Here is a 17,398-nt window from a genome sequence, read left to right as displayed (position 1 = left end):
ACTATTCAAATGTCATGGAGTGAAAATATATAAGAAAAACTGCAACAAAAATTCAGTCACGACTGATGGACACAGATAAAAGATAAAGTGATGCTAATAATAATACTAATCTACAGTTTGAAAACAGTTGAGCACAAAGAAAAAAAACACAAATTATCAGTGTTGTCTCAGAACCAACCAACAAATAAGCAGACTAAGCAAATAATCGAGTGTCACAATATTCAACAACGCTGAGTCAGAGTTTTAAGATTGTAAAACCAAGTAAACAGTGAACTGAGCCACTATGTTTTCAGCACCACGGAAAGCGCCCTGGAAACCGGTTTACATGAAATATCAGTCATGTCCATGATAAACCTAGCTTAATGACACATGTCTGTCAATTGAATTAAAACGAAGATTACAAACATTGGAATTGTGTGGAGGGAATATTTTTAATTGGGAAATACCTTAGTCTGATTTCTGTCTCATTGGTAAATCGATTGTTTGATAGAGAAGAGGGAGTTACAAGACAAGAAAGCAAATAGTGAGCAAGTCAAACCTTAATATCTAACCTAAGACTGAATAAACTCACCTTGTCTTTGTTAGGTAAAGTCTGAGTCCTGGTAAAAGTGTCTCCTCCGTTTATACTGATCAGCTCCGCGTCTACAGGCGGAAACGGGGCGGGGAAAACCACTACGTCACTCTTGAGCGTGTCTGAACTGAAACACACGTCATACTGCTGAGTAGCTTTTGAGTAAGACCAGCTCCCGTCAGGGTGGGTGGTGATCATGGGGGCGCTGTACCTGCTGAAGGTGCCGTCTGTCCTGTGACATTTGACAGCTATTAAAGTGATGAGGCTCAGCAGAAAGATGAGCGACACCGACACAATGGAGATCAGCAGGTACAGGTTCAAATCAGAGAAGCTCTCCTCCTTTATCGGAACATGTCTGAACGGAGTCTGGATGTCAGCTGTGCTTTCAACCACCACCACATCAATAGACACAGTAGCTGACAGGGAGGGTTCTCCGTTATCAGAAACCAGCACCACCAACGGGTGACTTTTCAGGTCATTGTCACTCATCCTCCTCTTAGTCCTGATTTCTCCGGTGCTGGTTCCGATCCGGAACAGGTTGTTCCCTTTGGGCTCCGACAGGTGATAAGAGAGCAGCGCGTTGTATCCAGAGTCTGCGTCTACAGCTCTGATCTTTGCCACAAAGTATCCCGCTTCAGCAGAATAGGGGATGCTCTCACTGTTAACGGAGCCGTGCTCAGAATAGGGAGCGAGAATCGAGGGACTGTTGTCGTTCTCATCCAGGACGAAAACGTTGACAGTCACGTTGCTGCTGAGCGGAGGAACACCAGAGTCTGTGGCCTGAACCTTAAACTGAAACGTCTTCAACTCCTCAAAGTTAAAAGACTGTAAACTGACTATATCTCCTGTCTCTGAGTTGATGTTCACAACAGATGAAATCGGGATATTTCTTTGAGAACTTTCTAACAGTGTATAAGTCAGTTTTGCATTAGTATCCAGATCAGGGTCAAAAGCTGTAATCGTATAAATAACGGAGCCTGTTGGACTATTTTCTTTCAGATAAACATTAATCACAGGCTCCTTAAATAGAGGCGCGTTGTCATTAACATCTGACACATGAACAGTAACGACCTTCATACTAGAAAGTGGTGGACTTCCTTCATCTGTGGCTGTAATAGTGACGTTATAAATAGGAGTGTTTTCTCTGTCCAGTGGTCCATCTACTACTAACGAAAAGTCATTTTTGTAGTTGGACTGTAGCTTAAAAGGAACAGATCCAACTACCTTACAGTGAGTGACACCATTGTTTCCTCCATCTTTATCACTGACTGTAACCAAAGCGACTATTGCCCCTAGTTCTGCATCCTCTTTGACAGGAGTCATGAGTGAGGTCACAGATATTTCTGGGGCATTGTCATTAACATCAATTACCTCTATGAGTAGTTTAGCATGTGCACTACGAGGAACAGTTCCTTGGTCCATTGCTTGAACTCTGACTTCGTAAGCAGGAGTGTCCTCATAATCTAATGTTCCCTTCACTGTGATTTCTCCCGATTCTGAATTTACATCAAAAATATTTGACCGATCAATAGTGCCTCGTTTGACCAAGGAATACAAGATCTTACTGTTCATACCTTCGTCTAAATCTGTTGCGTTTAATTTAACAACAACAGTACCAGGAATTGCATTTTCTTGGACACGCACTTTATAAAGGGATTTGCTGAAGGTTGGTATATTGTCATTTACATCTATTACATTCACAATTAGTTCTATAGTCCCTGATCTAGGTGGTTTACCTCCATCTATAGCCGTCAACAGAAGTCTGATCATCGACTGTTTCTCTCGGTCTAAAGCTTTCTGCAGCACTAACTCTGCAGACACACCGTGTTCTCCACCGCTCTGCACATCGAGCGAGAAATGTTCATTTTGACTCAGCTTGTAGCTTTTGACTGTGTTAATTCCTGTGTCTGCATCTTCAGCTATTGGGAGGATGTATCGCTCTCCTGTTAAGGACGATTCAGAAATATTCAAAGAGTATGTTTTGTCATTAAAAGCAGGCGAATTGTCATTTATATCTAAAACATTAACCTCTACACGATGTGCAGTCATTGGATTGTTTAAGACTGCCTGTATCTTCATCGAGCATTTTACCAATGTCGGACAAAGCTCCTCTCTGTCTATTCTCTCATTAACAAAGAGGTTCCCAGTCCGTAAATTCACCTCAAAATATTTCTTACTGTAACTCGAAACAATACGGAGATCTCTGGTTTCTAGTTCATGTACATTGATGTTTAAATCCTTTGCGATATTCCCCACGACGGTGCCTTTGTTCACCTCCTCGGATATAGAGTAAGACAACTGCGACGCAGACCAGTCACACAGACAAAGCAGTGCAACAACATGAATCCAGACGTGTCCGTTTTGTCCTCGTACATACATTGTTGATCCTACATAAGAGATTAATCCAACTGATCATGTATCCACAGTACAAGTATTTCCGTGAAAAGCAAAATGGTTCTTTTTCTCTGAGCTCCTTCCCTTCTCGCCACAAACACCGCCGAGTCTCTTGGAAAGTAGTGACCGATGACGATTTAATTCTCTCATGCAAGAGGTGGAGTTTTAAATACACAGAAACATTCACACCCACGGTCTCCAGCGACATCATGTGGTGAATAGTAGTTACAGGCTTATCACAAATTGATCCAACGATTTATAGTACTATAGTAAAAACAGTAAACCATCTTAGGATGATTGGTCTCAAAACATGAGAAAATATAAACAAAATCCACCAATTAATTTATAAATATCAATGGTTATTTTGAATTTTTGACTCAGTATTCACAGTGTTACAGTAGGACGAGGTAGCGGCTAAATGTGTTGAAGGAAGTAAAGAAAAAATGAATTATGTGCGCCCTGAATATTTGAAGTTTAGACTTTCAATGTACCATTGAAGTTAAATCACAATGATATGAGAAAATAACTTATATAATTTATATATTCAGGTCGTTTCAAAAGAGATGGTAGCCCAACTCCAGTTTTAAGTCTGACTTCAGCACCGCGGAGAGCGCCAATAAATAACATGTTTTTAATAATTTTACATTTAACATTAACGTTTCGGCAAATTATAGATATTGTTATGGTGACGTATTTTTAACAAAGCGTCAGATTTAAGTCGAAATTCAGACAAACTCACGAGTTATTTTCCATCTAGTGATTGTAAACAAAATATTGAATCTCCACCAACATGAATCAGAATATTGGGATCCTGCAAAAACTTATATTTGTCGCTTAGTCAACAAGTCAAACATGGAGTCCCTTTTGTTGTCTTGATGACACTTTCATTGACTTTATGAACACGTAGAAAACATATGGCAAATCTAGTAATATAGTAAACAATTATTGAAAGGAAATTAACTTTAAATCAATGAAACTGACAGCATTGTTTCAATTCCTCAACAATGATTATTTCAAATTATAGCCTACCTTGTCTTTGTTAGGTAAAGTCTGAGTCCTGGTAAAAGTGTCTCCTCCGTTTATACTGATCAGCTCCGCGTCTACAGGCGGAAACGGGGCGGGGAAAACCACTACGTCACTCTTGAGCGTGTCTGAGCTGAAACACACGTCATACTGCTGAGTAGCTTTCGAGTAAGACCAGCTCCCGTCAGGGTGGGTGGTGATCATCGGGGCGCCGTACCTGCTGAAAGTGCCGTCTGTCCTGTGACATTTGACAGCTATTAAAGTGATGAGGCTCAGCAGAAAGATGAGCGACACCGACACAATGGAGATCAGCAGGTACAGGTTCAAATCAGAGAAGCTCTCCTCCTTTATCGGAACATGTCTGAACGGAGTCTGGATGTCAGCTGTGCTTTCAACCACCACCACATCAATAGACACAGTAGCTGACAGGGAGGGTTCTCCGTTATCAGAAACCAGCACCACCAACGGGTGACTTTTCAGGTCATTGTCACTCATCCTCCTCTTAGTCCGGATTTCTCCGGTGCTGGTTCCGATCCGGAACAGGTTGTTCCCTTTGGGCTCCGACAGGTGATAAGAGAGCAGCGCGTTGTATCCAGAGTCTGCGTCTACAGCCCTGATCTTTGCCACAAAGTATCCCGCTTCAGCAGAATAGGGGATGCTCTCACTGTTAACGGAGCCGTGCTCAGAATAGGGAGCGAGAATCGAGGGACTGTTGTCGTTCTCATCCAGGACAAAAACGTTGACAGTCACGTTGCTGCTGAGCGGAGGAACACCAGAGTCTGTGGCCTGAACCTTAAACTGAAACGTCTTCAACTCCTCAAAGTTAAAAGACTGTAAACTGACTATATCTCCTGTCTCTGAGTTGATGTTCACAACAGATGAAATCGGGATATTTCTTTGAGAACTTTCTAACAGTGTATAAGTCAGTTTTGCATTAGTATCCAGATCAGAGTCAAAAGCTGTAATCGTATAAATAACGGAGCCTGTTGGACTATTTTCTTTAAGATAAACATTAATCACAGGCTCTTTAAATAGAGGCGCGTTGTCATTAACATCTGACACATGAACAGTAACGACCTTCATACTAGAAAGTGGTGGACCTCCTTCATCTGTGGCTGTAATGGTGACGTTATAAATAGGAGTGTTTTCTCTGTCCAGTGGTCCATCTACTACTAACGAAAAGTCATTTTTGTAGTTGGACTGTAGCTTAAAAGGAACAGATCCAACTACCTTACAGTGAGTGACGCCATTGTTTCCTCCATCTTTATCACTGACTGTAACCAAAGCGACTATTGTACCAAGTTCTGCATCCTCTCTGACAGGAGTCATGAGTGAGGTCACTGATATTTCTGGAGAATTGTCATTAACATCAATTATCTCTATGAGTACTTTAGCATGTGCACTACGAGGAACAGGTCCTTGGTCCATTGCTTGAACTCTGACTTCGTAAACAGGAGTGTCTTCATAATCTAATGTTCCCTTCACTGTGATTTCTCCCGTGTCTGAATTTACATCAAAAATATTTGACCGATCAATAGTGCCTCGTTTGACCAAGGAATACAAGATCTTACTGTTCATACCTTCGTCTAAATCTGTTGCGTTTAGTTTAACAACAACAGTACCAGGAATTGCGTTTTCGTTGACACGCACTTTATAAAGGGATTTGCTGAAGGTTGGTATATTGTCATTTACATCTATTACATTCACAATTAGTTCTATAGTCCCTGATCTAGGTGGTTTACCTCCATCTATAGCCGTCAACAGAAGTCTTATCATCGACTGTTTCTCTCGGTCTAAAGCTTTCTGCAGCACTAACTCAGCAGACACACCGTGTTCTCCACCGCTTTGCACATCGAGCGAGAAATGTTCATTTTGACTCAGCTTGTAGCTTTTGACTGTGTTAATTCCTGTGTCTGCATCTTCAGCTATTGGGAGAAGATATCGCTCTCCTGTTAAGGACGATTCAGAAATATTCAAAGAGTATATTTTGTCATTAAAAGCAGGCGAATTGTCATTTATATCTAAAACATTAACCTCTACACGATGTGCAGTCATTGGATTGTTTAAGACTGCCTGTATCTTCATCGAGCATTTTACCAATGTCGGACAAAGCTCCTCTCTGTCTATTCTCTCATTAACAAAGAGGTTCCCAGTCCGTAAATTCACCTCAAAATATTTCTTACTGTAACTCGAAACAATACGGAGATCTCTGGTTTCTAGTTCCTGTACATTGATGTTTAAATCCTTTGCGATATTCCCCACGACGGTGCCTTTGTTCACCTCCTCGGATATAGAGTAAGACAACTGCGACGCAGACCAGTCACACAGACAAAGCAGTGCAACAACATGAATCCAGACGTGTCCGTTTTGTCCTCGTACATACATTGTTGATCCTACATAAGAGATTAATCCAACTGATCATGTATCCACAGTACAAGTATTTCCGTGAAAAGCAAAATGGTTCTTTTTCTCTGAGCTCATTCTCTTCTCGCCACAAACACCGCCGAGTCTCTTGGAAACTAGTGACCGATGACGATTTCATTCTCTCATGCAAGAGGTGGAGTTTTAAATACACAGAAACATTCACACCCACGGTCTCCAGCGACATCATGTGGTGAATAGTAGTTACAGGCTTATCACAAATTGATCCAACGATTTATAGTACTATAGTAAAAACAGTAAACCATCTTAAGATGATTGGTCTCCAAAGATAAGAAAATATAAACAAAATCCACCAATTAATTTATAAATATCAATGGTTATTTTGAATGTTTTACTTTAGCATTCGCAGTGCTATAGTAGGACGAGGTAGCGGCTAAATGTGTTGGAGAAAGTACATAAAAAATTAATTATTTTGCTGCAAAATATTAGAATTTTAGACTTTCAATGTACCATTGAAGTTAAATCATCATGATATCAGAAAATAACTTATATATAATATAAATATTTAGGTCGTTTCAAAAGAGATGGTAGCCCAACTCCAGTTTAAAGTCTGACTTCAGCACCGCGGAGAGCGCCAATAAATAACATGTTTTTAATAGTTTTACATTTAACATTAACGTTTCGGCAAATGATAGATATTGTTATCGTGACGTATTTTTACCACAGCGTCAGATTCAAGTAGAAATTCAGACCAACTCACGAGTTATGTTACATCTAGTGATTGTAAACAAAATATTGAATATCTACGAAGAAGATTAAAAAGAGTGAAATCCCTCAAAAACGTATGTTTGTAGCTCAATCTATTAGTAAAACATGGAGTCACATTCGTTGTCTTGATGACATCTTCATAAACTTTATGAACACATGTAAAACATATAGCAAATCAAACTGAAAGTTATTCATAAATAATAAGTGAAAGCAATTTAATTTCAAATAACTGATATTAAAAGCATTGTTTCAATTCCCCATCAGTTAGTGTTCCAAATTATAGCCTACCTTGTCTTTGTTAGGTAAAGTCTGAGTCCTGGTAAAAGTGTCTCCTCCGTTTATACTGATCAGCTCCGCGTCTACAGGCGGAAACGGGGCGGGGAAAACCACTACGTCACTCTTGAGCGTGTCTGAACTGAAACACACGTCATACTGCTGAGTAGCTTTCGAGTAAGACCAGCTCCCGTCAGGGTGGGTGGTGATCATCGGGGCGCTGTACCTGCTGAAAGTGCCGTCTGTCCTGTGACATTTGACAGCTATTAAAGTGATGAGGCTCAGCAGAAAGATGAGCGACACCGACACAATGGAGATCAGCAGGTACAGGTTCAAATCAGAGAAGCTCTCCTCCTTTATCGGAACATGTCTGAACGGAGTCTGGATGTCAGCTGTGCTTTCAACCACCACCACATCAATAGACACAGTAGCTGACAGGGAGGGTTCTCCGTTATCAGAAACCAGCACCACCAACGGGTGACTTTTCAGGTCATTGTCACTCATCCTCCTCTTAGTCCGGATTTCTCCGGTGCTGGTTCCGATCCGGAACAGGTTGTTCCCTTTGGGCTCCGACAGGTGATAAGAGAGCAGCGCGTTGTATCCAGAGTCTGCGTCTACAGCCCTGATCTTTGCCACAAAGTATCCCGCTTCAGCAGAATAGGGGATGCTCTCACTGTTAACGGAGCCGTGCTCAGAATAGGGAGCGAGAATCGAGGGACTGTTGTCGTTCTCATCCAGGACAAAAACGTTGACAGTCACGTTGCTGCTGAGCGGAGGAACACCAGAGTCTGTGGCCTGAACCTTAAACTGAAACGTCTTCAACTCCTCAAAGTTAAAAGACTGTAAACTGACTATATCTCCTGTCTCTGAGTTGATGTTCACAACAGATGAAATCGGGATATTTCTTTGAGAACTTTCTAACAGTGTATAAGTCAGTTTTGCATTAGTATCCAGATCAGAGTCAAAAGCTGTAATCGTATAAATAACGGAGCCTGTTGGACTATTTTCTTTCAGATAAACATTAATCACAGGCTCTTTAAATAGAGGCGCGTTGTCATTAACATCTGACACATGAACAGTAACGACCTTCATACTAGAAAGTGGTGGACTTCCTTCATCTGTGGCTGTAATGGTGACGTTATAAATAGGAGTGTTTTCTCTGTCCAGTGGTCCATCTACTACTAACGAAAAGTCATTTTTGTAGTTGGACTGTAGCTTAAAAGGAACAGATCCAACTACCTTACAGTGAGTGACGCCATTGTTTCCTCCATCTTTATCACTGACTGTAACCAAAGCGACTATTGTCCCTAGTTCTGCATCCTCTCTGACAGGAGTCATGAGTGAGGTCACAGATATTTCTGGGGAATTGTCATTAACATCAATTATCTCTATTAGTAGTTTAGCATGTGCACTACGAGGAACAGTTCCTTGATCCATTGCTTGAACTCTGACTTCGTAAGCAGGTGTTTCTTCATAATCTAATATTCCCTTCACTGTGATTTCTCCCGTTTCTGGATTGAGATCAAAAATATTTGACGGATCAATAGTACCTCGTTTGATCAAAGAATACAGGATCTTGCTGTTCATGCTTTCGTCTAAATCTGTTGCGTTTAGTTTAACAACAACAGTACTAGGATTTGCATTTTCCTTGACACGCACTTTATAAAGAGATTTACTGAAAGTGGGTGTAGTTGTCATTAACATCCATATACATTAACAATTATTCCATCGTCCCTGATCTAGGTGGTTTACCTCCATCCATAGCAGTCAAGATAGTGTAATTACTGGTTGTTTCTCTCGGTCTAAAGCTTTCTGCAGCACTAACTCAGCAGACACACCGTGTTCTCCACCGCTCTGCACATCGAGCGAGAAATGTTCATTTTGACTCAGCTTGTAGCTTTTGACTGTGTTAATTCCTGTGTCTGCATCTTCAGCTATTGGGAGGAGATATCGCTCTCCTGTTAAGGATGATTCAGAAATATTCAAAGAGTATGTTTTGTCATTAAAAGCAGGCGAATTGTCATTTATATCTAAAACATTAACCTCTACACGATGTGCAGTCATTGGATTGTTTAAGACTGCCTGTATCTTCATCGAGCATTTTACCAATGTCGGACAAAGCTCCTCTCTGTCTATTCTCTCATTAACAAAGAGGTTCCCAGTCCGTAAATTCACCTCAAAATATTTCTTACTGTAACTCGAAACAATACGGAGATCTCTGGTTTCTAGTTCCTGTACATTGATGTTTAAATCCTTTGCGATATTCCCCACGACGATGCCTTTGTTCACCTCCTCGGATATGGAGTAAGACAACTGCGACGCAGACCAGTCACACAGACAAAGCAGTGCAACAACATGAATCCAGACGTGTCCGTTTTGTCCTCGTAAATACATTGTTGATCCTACATAAGAGATAAACCCAACTGATCATTTATCCACAGCACAAGTATTTCCGTGAAAAGCAAAATGGTTCTTTTTCTCTGAGCTCATTCTCTTCTCGCCACAAACACCGCCGAGTCTCTTGGAAACTAGTGACCGATGACGATTTCATTCTCTCATGCAAGAGGTGGAGTTTTAAATACACAGAAACATTCACACCCACGGTCTCCAGCGACATCATGTGGTGAATAGTAGTTACAGGCTTATCACAAATTGATCCAACGATTTATAGTACTATAGTAAAAACAGTAAACCATCTTAGGATGATTGGTCTCCAAAGATGAGAAAATATAAACAAAATCCACCAATTAATTTATAAATATCAATGGTTATTTTGAATTTTTTACTTTAGTATTCGCAGTGCTATAGTAGGACGAGGAAGCGGCCAAATGTGTTGGAGGAAGTACATAAAAAATGAATTATTTTGCTGCTAAATATTAGAATTTTAGACTTTCAATGTACCATTTAAGTTAAATCATCATGATATCAGAAAATAACTCATATATGATATAAATATTTAGGTCGTTTAAAAAGAGATGGTAGGCCCACTCCAGTTTAAAGTCTGACTTCAGCACCGAGGAGAGCGCAAATAAATAAGATGTTTTTAATAGTTTTACATTTAACATTAACGTTTCGGCAAATTATACATATTGTTATGGTGACGTATTTTTAACAAAGCGTCAGATTTAAGTCGAAATTCAGACCAACTCACGAGTTATGTTACATCTAGTGATTGTAAACAAAATATTGAATATCTACGAAGAAGATTAAAAAGAGTGAAATCCCTCAAAAACGTATGTTTGTAGCTCAATCTATTAGTAAAACATGGAGTCACATTCGTTGTCTTGATGACATCTTCATAGACTTTATGAACACATGGAAAACATATAGCAAATCAAACTGAAAGTTATTCATAAATAATAAGTGAAAGCAATTTAATTTCAAATGACTGAAATTAAAAGCATTGTTTCAATTCCCCATCAGTTAGTGTTCCAAATTATAGCCTACCTTGTCTTTGTTAGGTAAAGTTTGAGTCCTGGTAAAAGTGTCTCCTCCGTTTATACTGATCAGTTCCGCGTCTACAGGCGGAAACGGGGCGGGGAAAACCACTACGTCACTCTTGAGCGTGTCTGAACTGAAACACACGTCATACTGCTGAGTAGCTTTCGAGTAAGACCAGCTCCCGTCAGGGTGGGTGGTGATCATCGGGGCGCTGTACCTGCTGAAAGTGCCGTCTGTCCTGTGACATTTGACAGCTATTAAAGTGATGAGGCTCAGCAGAAAGATGAGCGACACCGACACAATGGAGATCAGCAGGTACAGGTTCAAATCAGAGAAGCTCTCCTCCTTTATCGGAACATGTCTGAACGGAGTCTGGATGTCAGCTGTGCTTTCAACCACCACCACATCAATAGACACAGTAGCTGACAGGGAGGGTTCTCCGTTATCAGAAACCAGCACCACCAACGGGTGACTTTTCAGGTCATTGTCACTCATCCTCCTCTTAGTCCGGATTTCTCCGGTGCTGGTTCCGATCCGGAACAGGTTGTTCCCTTTGGGCTCCGACAGGTGATAAGAGAGCAGCGCGTTGTATCCAGAGTCTGCGTCTACAGCCCTGATCTTTGCCACAAAGTATCCCGCTTCAGCAGAATAGGGGATGCTCTCACTGTTAACGGAGCCGTGCTCAGAATAGGGAGCGAGAATCGAGGGACTGTTGTCGTTCTCATCCAGGACGAAAACGTTGACAGTCACGTTGCTGCTGAGCGGAGGAACACCAGAGTCTGTGGCCTGAACCTTAAACTGAAACGTCTTCAACTCCTCAAAGTTAAAAGACTGTAAACTGACTATATCTCCTGTCTCTGAGTTGATGTTCACAACAGATGAAATCGGGATATTTCTTTGAGAACTTTCTAACAGTGTATAAGTCAGTTTTGCATTAGTATCCAGATCAGAGTCAAAAGCTGTAATCGTATAAATAACGGAGCCTGTTGGACTATTTTCTTTAAGATAAACATTAATCACAGGCTCCTTAAATAGAGGCGCGTTGTCATTAACATCTGACACATGAACAGTAACGACCTTCATACTAGAAAGTGGTGGACTTCCTTCATCTGTGGCTGTAATAGTGACGTTATAAATAGGAGTGTTTTCTCTGTCCAGTGGTCCATCTACTACTAACGAAAAGTCATTTCTGTAGTTGGACTGTAGCTTGAAAGGAAAAGATCCAACTACCTTACAGTGAGTGACACCATTGTTTCCTCCATCTTTATCACTGACTGTAACCAAAGCGACTATTGTCCCTAGTTCTGCATCCTCTTTGACAGGAGTCATGAGTGAGGTCACAGATATTTCTGGGGCATTGTCATTAACATCAATTATCTCTATGATTAGTTTCGCCTGTGCACTACGAGGGGAATGGCCTTGGTCCATTGCCTGAACTCTGACTTCGTAAGCAGGTGTTTCTTCATAATCTAATGTTCCCTTCACTGTGATTTCTCCCGTTTCCGGATTTAGATCAAAAATATTTGACCGATCAATAGTACCTCGTTTGATCAAAGAATACATGATCTTACCGTTGACGCTTTCGTCTAAATCTGTTGCGTTTAATTTAACAACAACAGTACCAGGAATTGCGTTTTCTTTGACGCGCACTTTATAAAGAGATTTACTGAAAGTGGGTGTGTTGTCATTAACATCTATAACATTAACAGTTAAGTGCATCGACCCTGACCTAGCAGGTTTACCTCCATCCACAGCAGTCAGGATAAGTGTAATTACTGGTTGTTTCTCTCGGTCTAAAGCTTTCTGCAGCACTAACTCAGCAGACACACCGTCTTCTCCACCGCTCTGCACATCGAGCGAGAAATATTCATTTTGACTCAGCTTGTAGCTTTTGACTGTGTTAATTCCTGTGTCTGCATCTTCAGCTATTGGGAGGAGATATCGCTCCCCCACTGAGAGTGATTCTGAGATGTTTAACATATGGGATTGCTCAATGAAAGAAGGTGAATTATCATTAATGTCGAGAACATTGACTTCGATACGGTGAACATTCATTGGAATATTTAATGTCGCTTGTATTTTAATGGAGCATTTGACCAGATAAGGACAAAGCTCCTCTCTGTCTATTCTCTCATTAACAAAGAGGTTCCCAGTCCGTAAATTCACCTCAAAATATTTCTTACTGTAACTCGAAACAATACGGAGATCTCTGGTTTCTAGTTCCTGTACATTGATGTTTAAATCCTTTGCGATATTCCCCACGACGGTGCCTTTGTTCACCTCCTCGGATATAGAGTAAGACAACTGCGACGCAGACCAGTCACACAGACAAAGCATTGCAACAACATGAATCCAGACGTGTCCGTTTTGTCCTCGTACATACATTGTTGATCCTACATAAGAGATAAACCCAACTGATCATTTATCCACAGCACAAGTATTTCCGTGGAAAGCAAAATGGTTCTTTTTCTCTGAGCTCATTCTCTTCTCGCCACAAACACCGCCGAGTCTCTTGGAAACTAGTGACCGATGACGATTTCATTCTCTCATGCAAGAGGTGGAGTTTTAAATACACAGAAACATTCACACCCACGGTCTCCAGCGACATCATGTGGTGAATAGTAGTTACAGGCTTATCACAAATTGATCCAACGATTTATAGTACTATAGTAAAAACAGTAAACCATCTTAAGATGATTGGTCTCCAAAGATGAGAAAATATAAACAAAATCCACCAATTAATTTATAAATATCAATGGTTATTTTGAATTTTTTACTTTAGTATTCGCAGTGCTATAGTAGGACGAGGAAGCGGCCAAATGTGTTGGAGTAAGTACGAAACAAATGAATTATGTGCCCCTAAATATTTAAATTTAAGACTTTTAATGTACCATTGAAGTTAATCATCATGATATCAGAAACTAACTTATATAACATACTATTTAGGTCGTTTCAAAAGAGATGGTAGCCCAACTCCAGTTTAAAGTCTGACTTCAGCACCGCGGAGAGCGCCAATAAATAACATGTTTTTAATAGTTTTACATTTAACATTAACGTTTCGGAAAATTATACATATTGTTATGGTGACGTATTTTAACAAAGCGTCAGATTTAAGTCGAAATTCAGAAAAACTCACGAGTTATGTTACATCTAGTGATTGTAAACAAAATATTGAATCTCTACGAAGAAGATTAAAAAGAGTGAATCCTGCAAAAACGTATTTGTCGCTCAATCTATTAGTAAAACATGGAGTCACATTCGTTGTCTTGATGACATCTTCATAGACTTTATGAACACATGTAAAACATATAGCAAATCAAACTGAAAGTTATTCATAAATAATAAGTGAAAGCAAATTAATTTCAAATGACTGAAATTAAAAGCATTGTTTCAATTCCCCATCAGTTAGTGTTTCCAAATTATAGCCTACCTTGTCTTGTTAGGTAAAGTCTGAGTCCTGGTAAAAGTGTCTCCTCCGTTTATACTGATCAGCTCCGCGTCTACAGGCGGAAACGGGGCGGGGAAAACCACTACGTCACTCTTGAGCGTGTCTGAACTGAAACACACGTCATACTGCTGAGTAGCTTTCGAGTAAGACCAGCTCCCGTCAGGGTGGGTGGTGATCATCGGGGCGCTGTACCTGCTGAAAGTGCCGTCTGTCCTGTGACATTTGACAGCTATTAAAGTGATGAGGCTCAGCAGAAAGATGAGCGACACCGACACAATGGAGATCAGCAGGTACAGGTTCAAATCAGAGAAGCTCTCCTCCTTTATCGGAACATGTCTGAACGGAGTCTGGATGTCAGCTGTGCTTTCAACCACCACCACATCAATAGACACAGTAGCTGACAGGGAGGGTTCTCCGTTATCAGAAACCAGCACCACCAACGGGTGACTTTTCAGGTCATTGTCACTCATCCTCCTCTTAGTCCGGATTTCTCCGGTGCTGGTTCCGATCCGGAACAGGTTGTTCCCTTTGGGCTCCGACAGGTGATAAGAGAGCAGCGCGTTGTATCCAGAGTCTGCGTCTACAGCCCTGATCTTTGCCACAAAGTATCCCGCTTCAGCAGAATAGGGGATGCTCTCACTGTTAACGGAGCCGTGCTCAGAATAGGGAGCGAGAATCGAGGGACTGTTGTCGTTCTCATCCAGGACGAAAACGTTGACAGTCACGTTGCTGCTGAGCGGAGGAACACCAGAGTCTGTGGCCTGAACCTTAAACTGAAACGTCTTCAACTCCTCAAAGTTAAAAGACTGTAAACTGACTATATCTCCTGTCTCTGAGTTGATGTTCACAACAGATGAAATCGGGATATTTCTTTGAGAACTTTCTAACAGTGTATAAGTCAGTTTTGCATTAGTATCCAGATCAGAGTCAAAAGCTTTAATCGTATAAATAACGGAGCCTGTTGGACTATTTTCTTTAAGATAAACATTAATCACAGGCTCCTTAAATAGAGGCGCGTTGTCATTAACATCTGACACATGAACAGTAACGACCTTCATACTAGAAAGTGGTGGACTTCCTTCATCTGTGGCTGTAATGGTGACGTTATAAATAGGAGTGTTTTCTCTGTCCAGTGGTCCATCTACTACTAACGAAAAGTCATTTTTGTAGTTGGACTGTAGCTTAAAAGGAACAGATCCAACTACCTTACAGTGAGTGACGCCATTGTTTCCTCCATCTTTATCACTGACTGTAACCAAAGCGACTATTGTCCCAAGTTCTGCATCCTCTCTGACAGGAGTCATGAGTGAGGTCACAGATATTTCTGGGACATTGTCATTAACATCAATTACCTCTATTAGTACTTTAGCATGTGCACTACGAGGAACAGGTCCTTGGTCCATTGCTTGAACTCTGACTTCGTAAGCAGGTGATTCTTCATAATCTAATGTTCCCTTCACTGTGATTTCTCCCGTTTCTGGATTGAGATCAAAAATATTTGACGGATCAATAGTACCTCGTTTGACCAATGAATACAAGATCTTACTGTTCATGCCTTCGTCTAAATCTGTTGCGTTTAATTGAACAACAACAGTACCAGGAATTGCATTTTCTTGGACACGCACTTTATAAAGAGATTTACTGAAAGTGGGTATGTTGTCATTAACATCCATTACATTCACAATTATCTCCATAGTCCCTGATCTAGGTGGTTTACCTCCATCTATAGCCGTCAACAGAAGTCTGATCATGGACTGTTTCTCTCGGTCTAAAGCTTTCTGCAGCACTAACTCAGCAGACACACCGTGTTCTCCACCGCTCTGCACATCGAGCGAGAAATGTTCATTTTGACTCAGCTTGTAGCTTTTGACTGTGTTAATTCCTGTGTCTGCATCTTCAGCTATTGGGAGGAGATATCGCTCTCCTGTTAAGGATGATTCAGAAATATTCAAAGAGTATATTTTGTCATTAAATGCAGGTGAATTGTCATTTATATCTAAAACATTAACCTCTACACGATGTGCAGTCATTGGATTGTTTAAGACTGCCTGTATCTTCATCGAGCATTTTACCAATGTCGGACAAAGCTCCTCTCTGTCTATTCTCTCATTAACAAAGAGGTTCCCAGTCCGTAAATTCACCTCAAAATATTTCTTACTGTAACTCGAAACAATACGGAGATCTCTGGTTTCTAGTTCCTGTACATTGTTGTTTAAATCCTTTGCGATATTCCCCACGACGGTGCCTTTGTTCACCTCCTCGGATATAGAGTAAGACAACTGCGACGCAGACCAGTCACACAGACAAAGCAGTGCAACAACATGAATCCAGACGTGTCCGTTTTGTCCTCGTACATACATTGTTGATCCTACATAAGAGATAAACCCAATTGATCATGTATCCACAGCACAAGTATTTCCGTGAAAAGCAAAATGGTTCTTTTACTCTGAGCTCCTTCCCTTCTCGCCACAAACACCGCCGAGTCTCTTGGAAAGTAGTGACCGATGACGATTTAATTCTCTCATGCAAGAGGTGGAGTTTTAAATACACAGAAACATTCACACCCACGGTCTCCAGCGACATCATGTGGTGAATAGTAGTTACAGGCTTATCACAAATTGATCCAACGATTTATAGTACTATAGTAAAAACAGTAAACCATCTTAAGATGATTGGTCTCCAAAGATGAGAAAATATAAACAAAATCCACCAATTAATTTATAAATATCAATGGTTATTTTCAATGTTTTACTTTAGCATTCCTAGTGCTATAGTAGGACGAGGTACGGGCTAAATGTGTTGGAGGAAGTACATAAAAAATTAATTATTTTGCTGCAAAATATTAGAATTTTAGACTTTCAATGTACCATTGAAGTTAAATCATCATGATATCAGATATTAACTTATATATAATATAAATATTTAGGTCGTTTCAAAAGAGATGGTAGCCCAACTCCAGTTTAAAGTCTGACTTCAGCACCGCGGAGAGCGCCAATAAATAACATGTTTTTAATAGTTTTACATTTAACATTAACGTTTCGGCAAATGATAGATATTGTTATGGTGACGTATTTTTACCACAGCGTCAGATTCAAGTA

The 17,398-nt window shown here is 40.6% G+C and overlaps 3 protein-coding genes and 1 pseudogene across 7 annotated transcripts in view; all 4 read right to left on the bottom strand.

Moving 5' to 3' along the window:
- The window catches only part of LOC113160053 (protocadherin alpha-C2-like), a 137,442-nt gene that overhangs the window by 38,776 nt on the left and 81,268 nt on the right, over window positions 1-17,398 (bottom strand). Inside the window, exon 1 of one of the 5 annotated variants that reach the window (XM_026357093.1) lies at window positions 10,859-13,332. The exons of 3 other annotated variants lie outside the window; for them this stretch is intronic. In XM_026357093.1, coding sequence (XP_026212878.1) covers window positions 10,859-13,237 — 2,379 coding nt within the window. In that variant the 5' untranslated portion in view covers window positions 13,238-13,332. Of the gene's footprint in view, window positions 1-571; window positions 3,068-10,858; window positions 13,333-17,398 lie in introns of those variants that run through there. One more of the 5 variants, XM_026357091.1, reaches the window with a different exon arrangement.
- On the bottom strand, window positions 3,974-6,474 carry LOC113160057 (protocadherin alpha-2-like). The gene has a single exon (XM_026357102.1). The coding sequence runs from the start codon at window positions 6,371-6,373 to the stop codon at window positions 3,974-3,976; it is 2,400 nt and encodes a 799-aa protein (XP_026212887.1). The 5' UTR covers window positions 6,374-6,474.
- On the bottom strand, window positions 7,403-9,905 carry LOC113160851 (annotated as a pseudogene).
- LOC113160850 (protocadherin alpha-2-like) lies at window positions 14,279-16,775 on the bottom strand. Its single transcript, XM_026358301.1, has one exon. It carries the CDS (start codon window positions 16,658-16,660, stop codon window positions 14,279-14,281), a length of 2,382 nt encoding a protein of 793 aa, XP_026214086.1. The 5' UTR covers window positions 16,661-16,775.

The sequence above is a fragment of the Anabas testudineus genome, chromosome 10 (assembly GCF_900324465.2).
Source record: "Anabas testudineus chromosome 10, fAnaTes1.2, whole genome shotgun sequence".
Taxonomy (NCBI): Eukaryota; Metazoa; Chordata; class Actinopteri; order Anabantiformes; family Anabantidae; genus Anabas; species Anabas testudineus.
This window is presented reverse-complemented; position numbering and strand designations above follow the sequence as displayed.